The sequence below is a fragment of the Salvelinus alpinus genome, chromosome 10 (genome assembly GCF_045679555.1).
Source record: "Salvelinus alpinus chromosome 10, SLU_Salpinus.1, whole genome shotgun sequence".
Taxonomy (NCBI): Eukaryota; Metazoa; Chordata; class Actinopteri; order Salmoniformes; family Salmonidae; genus Salvelinus; species Salvelinus alpinus.
The window spans coordinates 70,521,240-70,534,405 of NC_092095.1; the positions used below are offsets into that span (position 1 = coordinate 70,521,240).

A 13,166-nucleotide genomic window follows, 5' to 3' on the forward strand; every position below is an offset into this window, starting at 1 on the left:
ACCGTCCAGGACTAGGCTTAATCTGAGTCTGGAAATCAACTAGCCCCTAAAGTGTGTCTGTGGTCCAGTCTAGACAGGCTCCTATCTACCTGTATATTGGGTATGATCTCACTGTATCTGTGGTCCAGTCTAGACAGGATCCTATCTACCTGTAGCTTGGGTATGATCTCATTGTATCTGTGGTCCAGTCTAGACAGGATCCTATCTACCTGTAGCCTGGATATGATCTCATTGTATCTGTGGTCCAGTCTAGACAGGATCCTATCCACCTGTTTATTGGATATGATCTCACTGTATCTGTGGTCCAGTCTAGACAGGCTCCTATCTACCTGTATTTTGGATATGATCTCATTGTATCTGTGGTCCAGTTTAGACATGATCCTATCTACCTGATTCTTGGATATGATCTCATTGTATCTGTGGTCCAGTCTAGACAGGATCCTATCTACCTGTAGCTTGGGTATGATCTCATTGTATATGTGGTCCAGTCTAGACAGGATCCTATCTACCTGTAGCCTGGATATGATCTCACTGTATCTGTGGTCCAGTCTAGACAGGATCCTATCTACCTGTAGCCTGGATATGATCTCACTGTATCTGTGGTCCAGTCTAGACAGGATCCTATCTACCTGTTTATTGGGTATGATCTCACTGTATCTGTGGTCCAGTCTAGACAGGATCCTATCTACCTGTATATTGGATATGATCTCACTGTATCTGTGGTCCAGTCTAGACAGGATCCTATCTACCTGTATATTGGGTATGATATCACTGTATCTGTGGTCCAGCCTAGACAGGATCCTATCTACCTGTATATTGGGTATGATCTCACTGTATCTGTGGTCCAGTCTAGACAGGATCCTATCTACCTGTATATTGGGTATGATCTCACTGTATCTGTGGTCCAGTCTAGACAGGATCATATCTACCTGTTTATTGGGTATGATCTCACTTTATCTGTGGTCCAGTCTAGACAGGCTCCTATCTACCTGTAGCCTGGATATGATCTCACTGTATCTGTGGTCCAGTCTAGACAGGATCCTACCTACCTGTATCTTGGATATGATCTCACTGTATCTGTGGTCCAGTTTAGACAGGATCCTATCTACCTGTATCTTGGATATGATCTCATTGTATCTGTTGGCCAGTCTAGACAGGATCCTATCTACCTGTATATTGGGTATGATCTCCCTGTATCTGTGGTCCAGTTTAGACAGGATCCTATCTACCTGTATCTTGGATATGATCTCATTGTATCTGTGGTCCAGTCTAGACAGGATCCTATCTACCTGTTTATTGGGTATGATCTCACTGTATCTGTGGTCCAGTCTAGACAGGATCCTATCTACCTGTATATTGGGTATGATCTCACTGTATCTGTGGTCCAGTCTAGACAGGATCCTATCTACCTGTAGCCTGGATATGATCTCAGTCTTAGTGATGGTGACCAGGTCTGCGTCCTCCACAGCGAAGGCAGGGAAGGAGATGATTGACAGGAGACCAGCATCAATCTCTTTAGAGGTGGAGGCTCGTGGCAGCATGGAGCACAGGATCGCCTGGAGAGGTCAAATAGAAACGGGTCAGTTTCTGACAGATGGCGTCATTCTGACACCACCGTGTTGCCAGGAGACATCAGTCGTGCTATCTGACGTAAGACAATGGTCAGTTTCATACATATCATTTTAAGGTTTATAAAATAATCTGCTTAAACCAGACTGGACACTGCCCTCACCAGGCTAGAGAAGATTAAACCAGACTGGACACTGCCCTCACCAGGCTAGAGAAGATTAAACCAGACTGGACACTGCCCTCACCAGGCTAGAGAAGATTAAACCAGACTGGACACTGCCCTCACCAGGCTAGAGAAGATTAAACCAGACTGGACACTGCCCTCACCAGGCTAGAGAAGATTAAACCAGACTGGACACTGCCCTCACCAGGCTAGAGAAGATTAAACCAGACTGGACACTGCCCTCACCAGGCTAGAGAAGATTAAACCAGAGTGTACACTGCCCTCACCAGGCTAGAGAAGATTAAACCAGACTGGACACTGCCCTCACCAGGCTAGATAAGATTAAACCAGACTGGACACTGCCCTCACCAGGCTAGAGAAGATTAAACCAGACTGGTCACTGCCCTCGCCAGGCTAGATAAGATTAAACCAGACTGGACACTGCCCTCACCAGGCTAGAGAAGATTAAACCAGACTGGACACTGCCCTCACCAGGCTAGAGAAGATTAAACCAGACTGGACACTGCCCTCACCAGGCTAGAGAAGATTAAACCAGACTGGTCACTGCCCTCACCAGGCTAGATAAGATTAAACCAGACTGGACACTGCCCTCACCAGGCTAGATAAGATAGGACATGTTTATCACAGTACCTGGCAGTGCTCCACCTCGTCCGGCAAAACGTGAATGACAGATTTGGGTCCTCCATGAGCCCCAAAGAGGTCCAGCTCATCAATGGCCTCCAATGCAGCCTGAACATAAAACCCAACATGTTGTTGTTTTAGGAGTTTAGATATAGTAGCTGTGTTGCGATAAGAGGACAGTTGTGAGTCTAGATATGGTAGTTAAGATACGATTGGAGGCGTAAAGGGAGACCATGTATTATCATTGTTACATATAGGACAAGCATTACATCTGAATCGTCAGTACCTTGGCCATTCCCACAGAGCTGGTGTTCAGTTCTGGGATCCCCTGATTGGTCTTGTCCCCTCGCTCCCACATCCCATAATCCTGCACAGAGAGAGACACACACAGTTACCATGACAACCAGGTTTAAAATCATACTATTTGAAGACCTTAATTTGAACCTAAATATAATTGTATTTGACCTAATCCAATATATACTGTATATACAGTATATTCTATATATTTACACAAATAGTAATCAGTAAGACGTATGCACTCTGTTTTAACTCCTCACGTCTCAGAAACGGACAACACTGACAGGGAGATTCTGGACTATCTGCTTATTCTGGTTAGTGAAGTCGCTAAATAAGACACATTCTCCTGGATGAGAAACGTATTCTGGTTAGTGAAGTCGCTAACCAAGACACATTATCCTAGATGGGAAACGTATTCTGGTTAGTGAAGTCGCTAACCAAGACACATTCTCCTGGATGGGAAACGTATTCTGGTTAGTGAAGTCGCTAACCAAGACACATTATCCTGGATGGGAAACGTATTCTGGTTAGTGAAGTCGCTAACCAAGACACATTCTCCTGGATGGGAAACGTATTCTGGTTAGTGAAGTCGCTAACCAAGACACATTCTCCTGGATGGGAAACGTATTCTGGTTAGTGAAGTCGCTAACCAAGACACATTATCCTGGATGGGAAACGTATTCTGGTTAGTGAAGTCGCTAACCAAGACACATTCTCCTGGATGGGAAACGTATTCTGGTTAGTGAAGTCGCTAACCAAGACACATTCTCCTGGATGGGAAACGTATTCTGGTTAGTGAAGTCGCTAACCAAGACACATTATCCTGGATGGGAAACGTATTCTGGTTAGTGAAGTCGCTAACCAAGACACATTATCCTGGATGGGAAACGTATTCTGGTTAGTGAAGTCGCTAACCAAGACACATTCTCCTGGATGGGAAACGTATTCTGGTTAGTGAAGTCGCTAACCAAGACACATTCTCCTGGATGGGAAACGTATTCTGGTTAGTGAAGTCGCTAACCAAGACACATTCTCCTGGATGGGAAACGTATTCTGGTTAGTGAAGTCGCTAACCAAGACACATTATCCTGGATGGGAAACGTATTCTGGTTAGTGAAGTCTCTAACCAAGACACATTCTCCTGGATGGGAAACGTATTCTGGTTAGTGAAGTCGCTAACCAAGACACATTCTCCTGGATGGGAAACGTATTCTGGTTAGTGAAGTCGCTAACCAAGACACATTATCCTGGATGGGAAACGTATTCTGGTTAGTGAAGTCGCTAACTAAGACACATTCTCCTGGATGGGAAACGTATTCTGGTTAGTGAAGTCGCTAACCAAGACACATTCTCCTGGATGGGAAACGTATTCTGGTTAGTGAAGTCGCTAACCAAGACACATTCTCCTGGATGGGAAACGTATTCTGGTTAGTGAAGTCGCTAACCAAGACACATTATCCTGGATGGGAAACGTCAGTTGTTGACCAGTTGAACCGTTTATTTTTCAGTACCATGTCAGCTCTCTGTTGACATTATGTTAATGCCATATTTGGCTAAGTAGTTTTCACCTGTTAGTTTATAATTATCTGTTGTAGCTGACCACACAGACCTTTGACCTGTTGGCGCTTTTAAGCTAAAAATATGTTGATGCTATAAGGGTTGTGTGCTGATGTTCCCATGTTGACCAATGAAATGTATTGAAAGTTATTTTACCAACCAATCAGAAGGTTCACTGTGTGGGATTTGACAATATACTGTATATAGCCATGTAAAAGGTCTTGTTTGGTAAGGTGTTCATTGTAACACAACACTTCTATAGTCTCCACTGCCTCTACAGGTGTTCCTATGTGATCTTCAGTAATAGTATTGCTTCTCTCTCCATTACTGTTCAGACTTCTATTACTTCCTGCTAAGTCGTATGCTAGTGAGGTCAGAAGAATAGAGCCTCGCTCAAACAGACCTTCAACGTTACCTACCGCAACTTTATACGCAGCCTCAATGTAGAAGACCAGGTTCTGGATAAAAGCCACTTCATGCAGGGTTGATATGATACGAAGACCTGGAGAACCAGACAGGGATAAAGAACACCACCGCCGGTATACAGTCAAGTTATTTCACAATGACATGATCCACCACACACACACACACACACACACACACACACACACACACACACACACACACACACACACACACACACACACACACACACACACACACACACGCAGTACGGTACCTGAGGCAGTCATCTGAGCCAAAACCAGCAGGTACAGAGAGGTGGCATCAACCTGCAGGTGTCCCCACTGATCGTCCCCCACCACGGTAGCACAGGTGGGGGTGTGGTACTTGGCGTGCAGACAGTCCTTGGGGCTCTGGGTGTATTTAAACTTCTCCACCTTGGCCACCTGTAGTCAGACACACTGACATGCTCAGAAAAGGCTATTACACAGCCAGACCAAGGGAGAAACACATGCAGAAATGCTCCCACAGCGTAGTGCATTATTGCCCTTATGCCATATACTAGTGACTGTGTTGTTACATGGTAGACGAAATGGCACAGTAACCACGGTAACCCACCTGTCGCATCATACACTGGAGCAGCCCTTGCATCAGCTTGACAACACTCTGTAGAATAAAACAAATATAGATATTTACCGCACCTTACGTGGATCGGTAACTCCTGCTTTCCCAAGTTTATCTATTCAGGACTCCAAGGACTGAAATATGCCAATCTCTGCCTGTGGCCTACAACATAGATCATAGGACAACATGCATGGAAAAACACTAACATGTTTCTGTAAAGGAATGTCTTGTTTTGACACAGTGTGGTCATGAGGTCGGGGCCTTGCAGTCAAGGAATATTCAGACCCCCTTTCCAACACAGATCACACAGTACAGTAAGTACAGGGGACACAACACAGATCACACAGTACAGTAAGTATGGGGGACACAACACAGATCACACAGTACAGTAAGTATGGGGTACACAACACAGATCACACAGTACAGTAAGTATGGGGGACACAACACAGATCACACAGTACAGTAAGTATGGGACACACAACACAGATCACACAGTACAGTAAGTATGGGACACACAACACAGATCACACAGTACAGTAAGTATGGGGGACACAACACAGATCACACAGTACAGTAAGTATGGGGGACACAACACAGATCACACAGTACAGTAAGTATGGGGGACACAACACAGATCACACAGTACAGTAAGTATGGGGGACACAATACAGATCACACAGTACAGTACGTATGGGGGACACAACACAGATCACACAGTACAGTAAGTATGGGGGACACAACACAGATCACACAGTACAGTAAGTATGGGACACACAACACAGATCACACAGTACAGTAAGTATGGGGGACACAACACAGATCACACAGTACAGTAAGTATGGGGGACACAACACAGATCACACAGTACAGTACGTATGGGGGACACAACACAGATCACACAGTACAGTAAGTATGGGGGACACAACACAGATCACACAGTACAGTAAGTATGGGACACACAACACAGATCACACAGTACAGTAAGTATGGGACACACAACACAGATCACACAGTACAGTAAGTATGGGGGACACAACACAGATCACACAGTACAGTAAGTATGGGGGACACAACACAGATCACACAGTACAGTAAGTACGGGACACACAACACAGATCACACAGTACAGTAAGTATGGGGGACACAACACAGATCACACAGTACAGTAAGTATGGGGGACACAACACAGATCACACAGTACAGTACGTATGGGACACACAACACAGATCACACAGTACAGTAAGTATGGGGGACACAACACAGATCACACAGTACAGTAAGTATGGGGGACACAACACAGATCACACAGTACAGTAAGTATGGGGTACACAACACAGATCACACAGTACAGTAAGTATGGGGGACACAACACAGATCACACAGTACAGTAAGTATGGGACACACACCACAGATCACACAGTACAGTAAGTATGGGACACACAACACAGATCACACAGTACAGTAAGTATGGGACACACAACACAGATCACACAGTACAGTAAGTACGGGACACACAACACAGATCACACAGTACAGTAAGTACGGGACACACAACACAGATCACACAGTACAGTACGTATGGGGGACACAACACAGATCACACAGTACAGTAAGTATGGGACACACAACACAGATCACACAGTACAGTATGTACGGGGGACACAACACAGATCACACAGTACAGTAAGTATGGGACACACAACACAGATCACACAGTACAGTAAGTATGGGACACACAACACAGATCACACAGTACAGTAAGTACGGGACACACAACACAGATCACACAGTACAGTAAGTACGGGACACACAACACAGATCACACAGTACAGTACGTATGGGGGACACAACACAGATCACACAGTACAGTAAGTATGGGACACACAACACAGATCACACAGTACAGTATGTACGGGGGACACAACACAGATCACACAGTACAGTAAGTATGGGGGACACAACACAGATCACACAGTACAGTAAGTATGGGGGACACAACACAGATCACACAGTACAGTAAGTACGGGACACACAACACAGATCACACAGTACAGTAAGTATGGGGGACACAACACAGATCACACAGTACAGTAAGTATGGGGGACACAACACAGATCACACAGTACAGTAAGTACGGGACACACAACACAGATCACACAGTACAGTAAGTATGGGGGACACAACACAGATCACACAGTACAGTAAGTACGGGACACACAACACAGATCACACAGTACAGTAAGTATGGGACACACACCACAGATCACACAGTACAGTAAGTATGGGACACACAACACAGATCACACAGTACAGTAAGTATGGGACACACACCACAGATCACACAGTACAGTGAGTATGGGACACACAACACAGATCACACAGTACAGTAAGTATGGGGGACACAACACAGATCACACAGTACAGTAAGTACAGGGGACACAACACAGATCACACAGTACAGTAAGTACGGGGGACACAACACAGATCACACAGTACAGTAAGTATGGGGGACACAACACAGATCACACAGTACAGTAAGTATGGGACACACAATACAGATCACACAGTACAGTAAGTATGGGACACACAACACAGATCACACAGTACAGTAAGTATGGGACACACAATACAGATCACACAGTACAGTAAGTATGGGACACACAACACAGATCACACAGTACAGTAAGTATGGGACACACAATACAGATCACACAGTACAGTAAGTATGGGACACACAACACAGATCACACAGTACAGTAAGTATGGGGGACACAACACAGATCACACAGTACAGTAAGTATGGGGGACACAACACTATTTTGACAAAGCATGCTGTGAGATGGGAGCCAGCCAGTCACCTGCTCCAGTTCGTAGGCCTTGGCCTTGTCCTCATCCCGGTCAGCGTTTTTCCTGTAGGCCATTCCCAGACCCCACACCGCCAGGATGCTGTAGACATTGTCACGCACCCAGGCATCTGGCAGCTGGACACTGCAGGGCAACAGGCCTGTCACTGGGTTCTGGAGACACACACACACAGGTTAGACAGGCAGGTTAGACAGGCAGGTAGATAGATATCTATCTAAATCTGGGCTCTTGCTGGGTCACTCAAGGACATTCACAGACTTGTCCCGAAGCCACTCCTACTGTACGTTGTCTTGGCTGTGTACTTAGGGTCGTTGTCCTGTTGGAAGGTGAACCGTCAACGTAGTCTGAGGTCATGAGTGCTCTGGAGCAGGTTTTCATCAAGAATCTCTCTGTACTTTGCTCTGTTCATCTTTCCCTCGATTCGGACTAGTCTTCCAGTCCCTGCCGCTGAAAAACATCCCCACAGCATGATGCTGCCAGCACTACGCTTCACCGGAGGGATGGTGTCAGGTTTCCTCCAGACGTGACTCTTGGCATTCAGGCCAAAGAGTTAAATCTGGGTTTCATCAAATCAAATGAAATTGTATGTCACATGTGCCGAATACAACAGGTATAGATAGACCTTACAGTGAAATGCTTACTTACAAGCCCTTAACCAACAATGCTTTAAGAATAATAAAAAAAAAAATACATTTAAGTAAAAAATAGATAAGTAAAAAATTTAAAATAAAAGTAACAAATAATTAAATAGCAGCAGTAAAATAACAAGCACGGCTATATACAGGGGGTACCGGTACAGAGTTAATGTGTGAGGGCACCGGTTAGTTGAGGTAATATGTACATGTAGGTAGAGTTAAAGTGACTATGCATAGATTATAAACAGAGTGTAGCAGCAGCGTAAAAGAGGGGTCTGGGTAGCCAGAGAATCTTGTTTCTCATTGTCTGGGAGTCCTTTAGGTGCCTTTTGGCAAACTCCAAGCAGGCTGCCATGTGCCTTTTACTGAGGAGTGGCTTCCGTCTGGCCACTCTACCATAAAGGCCTGATTGATGGAGTGCTGCAGAAGGTTCTCCCATCTCCACAGAGGAACTCTGAAGCTCTGTCAGAGTGACCATTGGGTTATTGGTTCCCTCCCTGACCAAGCCCCTTCTCCCCTGATGGCTCAGTTTGGCCAGGCAGCCAGCTCTCTACTTCTTTCCTTTAAGAATGATGGAGGCCACTGTGTTCTTGGGGACCTTCAATGCTGCAGAAATGTTTTGCTACCCTTCCCCAGATCTGTGCCTCGACACAATCCTGTCTCGGAGCTCTACTGACAATTCTTTCGACCTCATGGCTTGGTTTTTGCTCTGACATGCACCGTCAACTGTGGGACCTTATATAGACAGGTGTGTGCCTTTCCAAATCATGTCATAACAATTGAATTTACCACAGGTGGACTTCAATAAAGTTGTAGAAACATCTCAAGGATGATCAATGGAAACAGGATGCACCGGAGCTCAATTTCGAGTCTCATAGCAAAGTGTCTGAATACTTATGTAAATAAGGTATTTTGTTTTTAAAAACCTGTTTCCGCTTTTTCCTTATGGGGTATGATGTGTAGATTGATGAGGGAAAAAAGTATATTTAAAATAATGCTGTAACATAACAAAATGTGGAATAAGTCAAGGGGTCTGAATAGTTTCCAAATGCACTGTAGCTGGCCACTAGATATATATATATATATATAAAAACACACACAGTTGAATTCGTAAGTTTACATACACCATAGCCAAAAGCATTTAAACTCAGTTTTTCACAATTCCTGACATTTAATCCCCTGTCTTAGGTCAGTTACGATCACCACTTTATTTTAAGAATGTGAAATGTCAGAATAATAGTAGAGAGAATGATTTATTTCAGCTTTTATTTCTTTCATCACAATCCCAGTGGGTCAGAAGTTTACATACACTCAATTAGTATTTGGTAGCATTGCCTTTAAATTGTTTAACTTGTGTCAAACATTTTGGGTAGCCTTCCACAAGCTTCCCACAATAAGTTGGGGGAATTTTGGCCCATTCCTCCTGACAGCGCTGGTGTAATGGAGTCAGGTTTGTAGGCCTCCTTGTTCGCACATGCTTTTTCAGTTCGGCCCACACATTTTCTATGGGATTGAGGTCAGGGCTTTGTGATGGCCACTCCAATACCTTGACTTTGTTGTCCTTAAGCCATTTTGCCACAACTTTGGAAGTATGCTTGGGTCATTGTCCATTTGGAATACCCATTTGCGTTCAAGCTTTAACTTCCTGACTGATGTATTGAGATGTTGCTTCAATATATCCACATAATTTTCCATCTTCATGATGCCATCTATTTTGTGAAGTGCACCAGTCCCTCCTGCAGCAAAGCACCCCCACATGATGGGGGTGCTGATGCTGCCACCTCCGTGCTTCATGGTTGGGATGGTGTTCTTCGGCTTGCAAGCATCCCCCTTTTTCCTCAAAACATAACAATGGTCATTATGGCCAAACAGTTCTATTTTTCCAAATAAAGTACGATCTTTGTCTCCATGTGCAGTTGCAAACCGTAGTCTGGCTTTTTTTATGTTGGTTTTGGAGCAGTGGCTTCTTCCTTGCTGAGCGGCCTTTCAGGTTATGTCGATATAGGACTCGTTTTACTGTAGATATAGATACTTTTGTACCTGTTCCTTCCAGCATCTTCACAAGGTCCTTTGCTGTTGTTCTGGGATTGATTTACACTTTTGCACCAAAGTAAGTTAATCTCTAGGAGACAGAACGCGTCTCCTTCCTGAGCGGTATGATGGCTGAGTGGTTCTTGTTCTGAGAAATGAAGGCTATTCCATGCGAGAAATTGCCAAGAAACTGAAGATCTCGTACAACGCTGTATACTACTCCTTTCACAGAACAGTACAAACTGGCTCTAACCAGAATAGAAAGAGGATTAGGAGGCCCGGGTGAACAACTGAGCAAGAGGACAAGTACATTAGAGTGTCTCGTTTGAGAAAAAGACGCATCACAAGTCCTCAACGGGCAGCTTCATTAAATAGTACCCGCAAAACACCAGTCTCAACGTCAACAGTGAAGCGGCGACTCCGGGTTGCTGGCCTGGAGTCTGCTCACCAACCAAGAATTCACAAAATGGGACAAACACCAAATTGAGACTCTGCATGGAGAATTCTGCAAAAATATCCTCTGTGTACAACATAAAACACCAACAAAATGCATGCAGAGCAGAATTAGGCCGATACCCGCTAATGATCAAAATCCAGAAAAGAGCCGTTAAATTCTACAATTCTACAACCACCGAATCCCAAACCTTCCATAACAAAGCCATCAGACGAACATGGAGAAGAGTCCCCTAAGCAAGCTGGTCCTGGGGCTCTGTTCACAAACACAAACAGACCCCACAGAGCCCCAGGACAGCAACACAATTAGATCCAAACAAATCATGACAAAACAAAAAGATAATTAATTGACACATTGGAAAGAATTAACAAAAAAAACAGAGCAAACTAGAATGCTATTTGGCCCTAAACAGAGAGTACACAGTGGCAGAATACCTGACCACTGTGACTGACCCAAACTTAACAGTGCTGTACAAGATTTTGCTTTCAAAATGCGTCAAACATGATTTTAGGAAAGTTTTGACTATGTACAGACTCAGTGAGCATAGCCTTGCTATTGAGAAAGGCCGCTGTAGGCAAGAGAAGACAGACTATGTGCACACTGCCCACAAAATTAGATGGAAGTGCAGCTCAGTTTCCTAACCTCCTGCCAAATGTATGACCATATTAGACACATATTTCCCTCAGATTACACAGAACCACAAAGAATTTGGAAAACAAATCCAATTTTGATAAACTCCCATATCTATTGGGTGAAATACCACAGTGTGCCATCACAGCAGCAAGATTTGTGACCTGTTGCCACTAGAAAAGGGCAACCAGTGAAAAACAAACACCATTGTAAATACAACCCATATTTATGTTGATTTATTTTCCCTTTTGTACATCGTTACACCACTGTATAAAGACATAATATGACATTTGAAATGTCTTTATTCTTTTGGAACTTTTGTGAGTGTGATGTTTACTGTTCATTTTTTATTGTTTATTTCACTTTAGTTTCTCATCTTTTTCACTTGCTTTGGCAATGTAAACATATGTTTCCCATGCCAATAAAGCCCCTCAAATTTAAATTGAATTGAGAGAGAGGGAGAGAAAGACTGTTGACTGAACTCAAGTAGAGTAGATAAGACAAATACTTTCTATGTTCTCTCTCTATTTTAAGTTGACCTTTGTCCAAGCTTTTCTTTATTTTAGGGAGTCCACGCCAGGACAGTTTGCCCATTTAAAAAAGAGAGCTATTGACTCCTGGCTTTCTAAGGATAAGTAACAGACATTTAGCCTACTGTGGGGATTTTACTGAGGTATCAATATCATTAGACCTATTGTGCATGACTTCTTTCATTGCACATGGCAACTGTACGAATGTTATTCACATGACATAACGTGACATTATGTCTGGCAGTGGTACGTGATATAATGAAACATACCTGGTGACATAGAATAGTCTCATGAACGAGCCTGGCGAATCCATCGAGCTTCACACCTGAGTTACTGCGGCTCCGCATGTTGCCGTCTCTATCTGTCAATATGAAATTATGACAGACAGGTAGTTAGAGCAGGATTATTTATAGTAGGGTACAGTAGTCGTGAGCCCTGACTACATGTGAAGCATTCGCAATAGTAAAACTACTGCAGTATGCTGTAATCAAATAACATTACTTTGCATAGAAAATCACCTACCTTGAACCCATCAGTTATTGTGCAATGCATAAATATCGCTGTTGACAGCTTTGCAGTAGCAGCTAACAATTCCACATTCATTCAACGCATTTCATAAAACTCCTAGTTGCTCCAGCGCAGTATTACCGAATCCTTCACGTCGCAGAGGTGTTTTTAGCTCAGCATACACCATTCCTTCACATGTAACAGATTACTGATCCTCTCGGTCTCTCAATGTGCCTCTCCTCTTCCTGATGTGGACAGAA

At 43.9% G+C, this 13,166-nt stretch overlaps 1 protein-coding gene across 3 annotated transcripts in view; it reads right to left on the minus strand.

Moving 5' to 3' along the window:
- phka2 (phosphorylase kinase, alpha 2 (liver)) overlaps positions 1-13,157 on the minus strand; it is a 36,209-nt gene extending 23,052 nt beyond the window's left edge. For all 3 annotated transcript variants that reach the window (XM_071330814.1, XM_071330815.1, XM_071330813.1), the window contains exons 1-9: positions 12,922-13,157; positions 12,669-12,760; positions 8,113-8,271; positions 5,249-5,296; positions 4,908-5,076; positions 4,648-4,730; positions 2,661-2,741; positions 2,384-2,482; positions 1,410-1,556 (exon numbers count right to left, since the gene is read on the minus strand). In XM_071330814.1, the coding sequence (XP_071186915.1) occupies positions 1,410-1,556; positions 2,384-2,482; positions 2,661-2,741; positions 4,648-4,730; positions 4,908-5,076; positions 5,249-5,296; positions 8,113-8,271; positions 12,669-12,746 (864 nt within the window). In that variant the 5' untranslated portion in view covers positions 12,747-12,760; positions 12,922-13,157. The remainder of the gene's footprint in view (positions 1-1,409; positions 1,557-2,383; positions 2,483-2,660; positions 2,742-4,647; positions 4,731-4,907; positions 5,077-5,248; positions 5,297-8,112; positions 8,272-12,668; positions 12,761-12,921) is intronic.
- Positions 13,158-13,166: the final 9 nt, after the last annotated feature.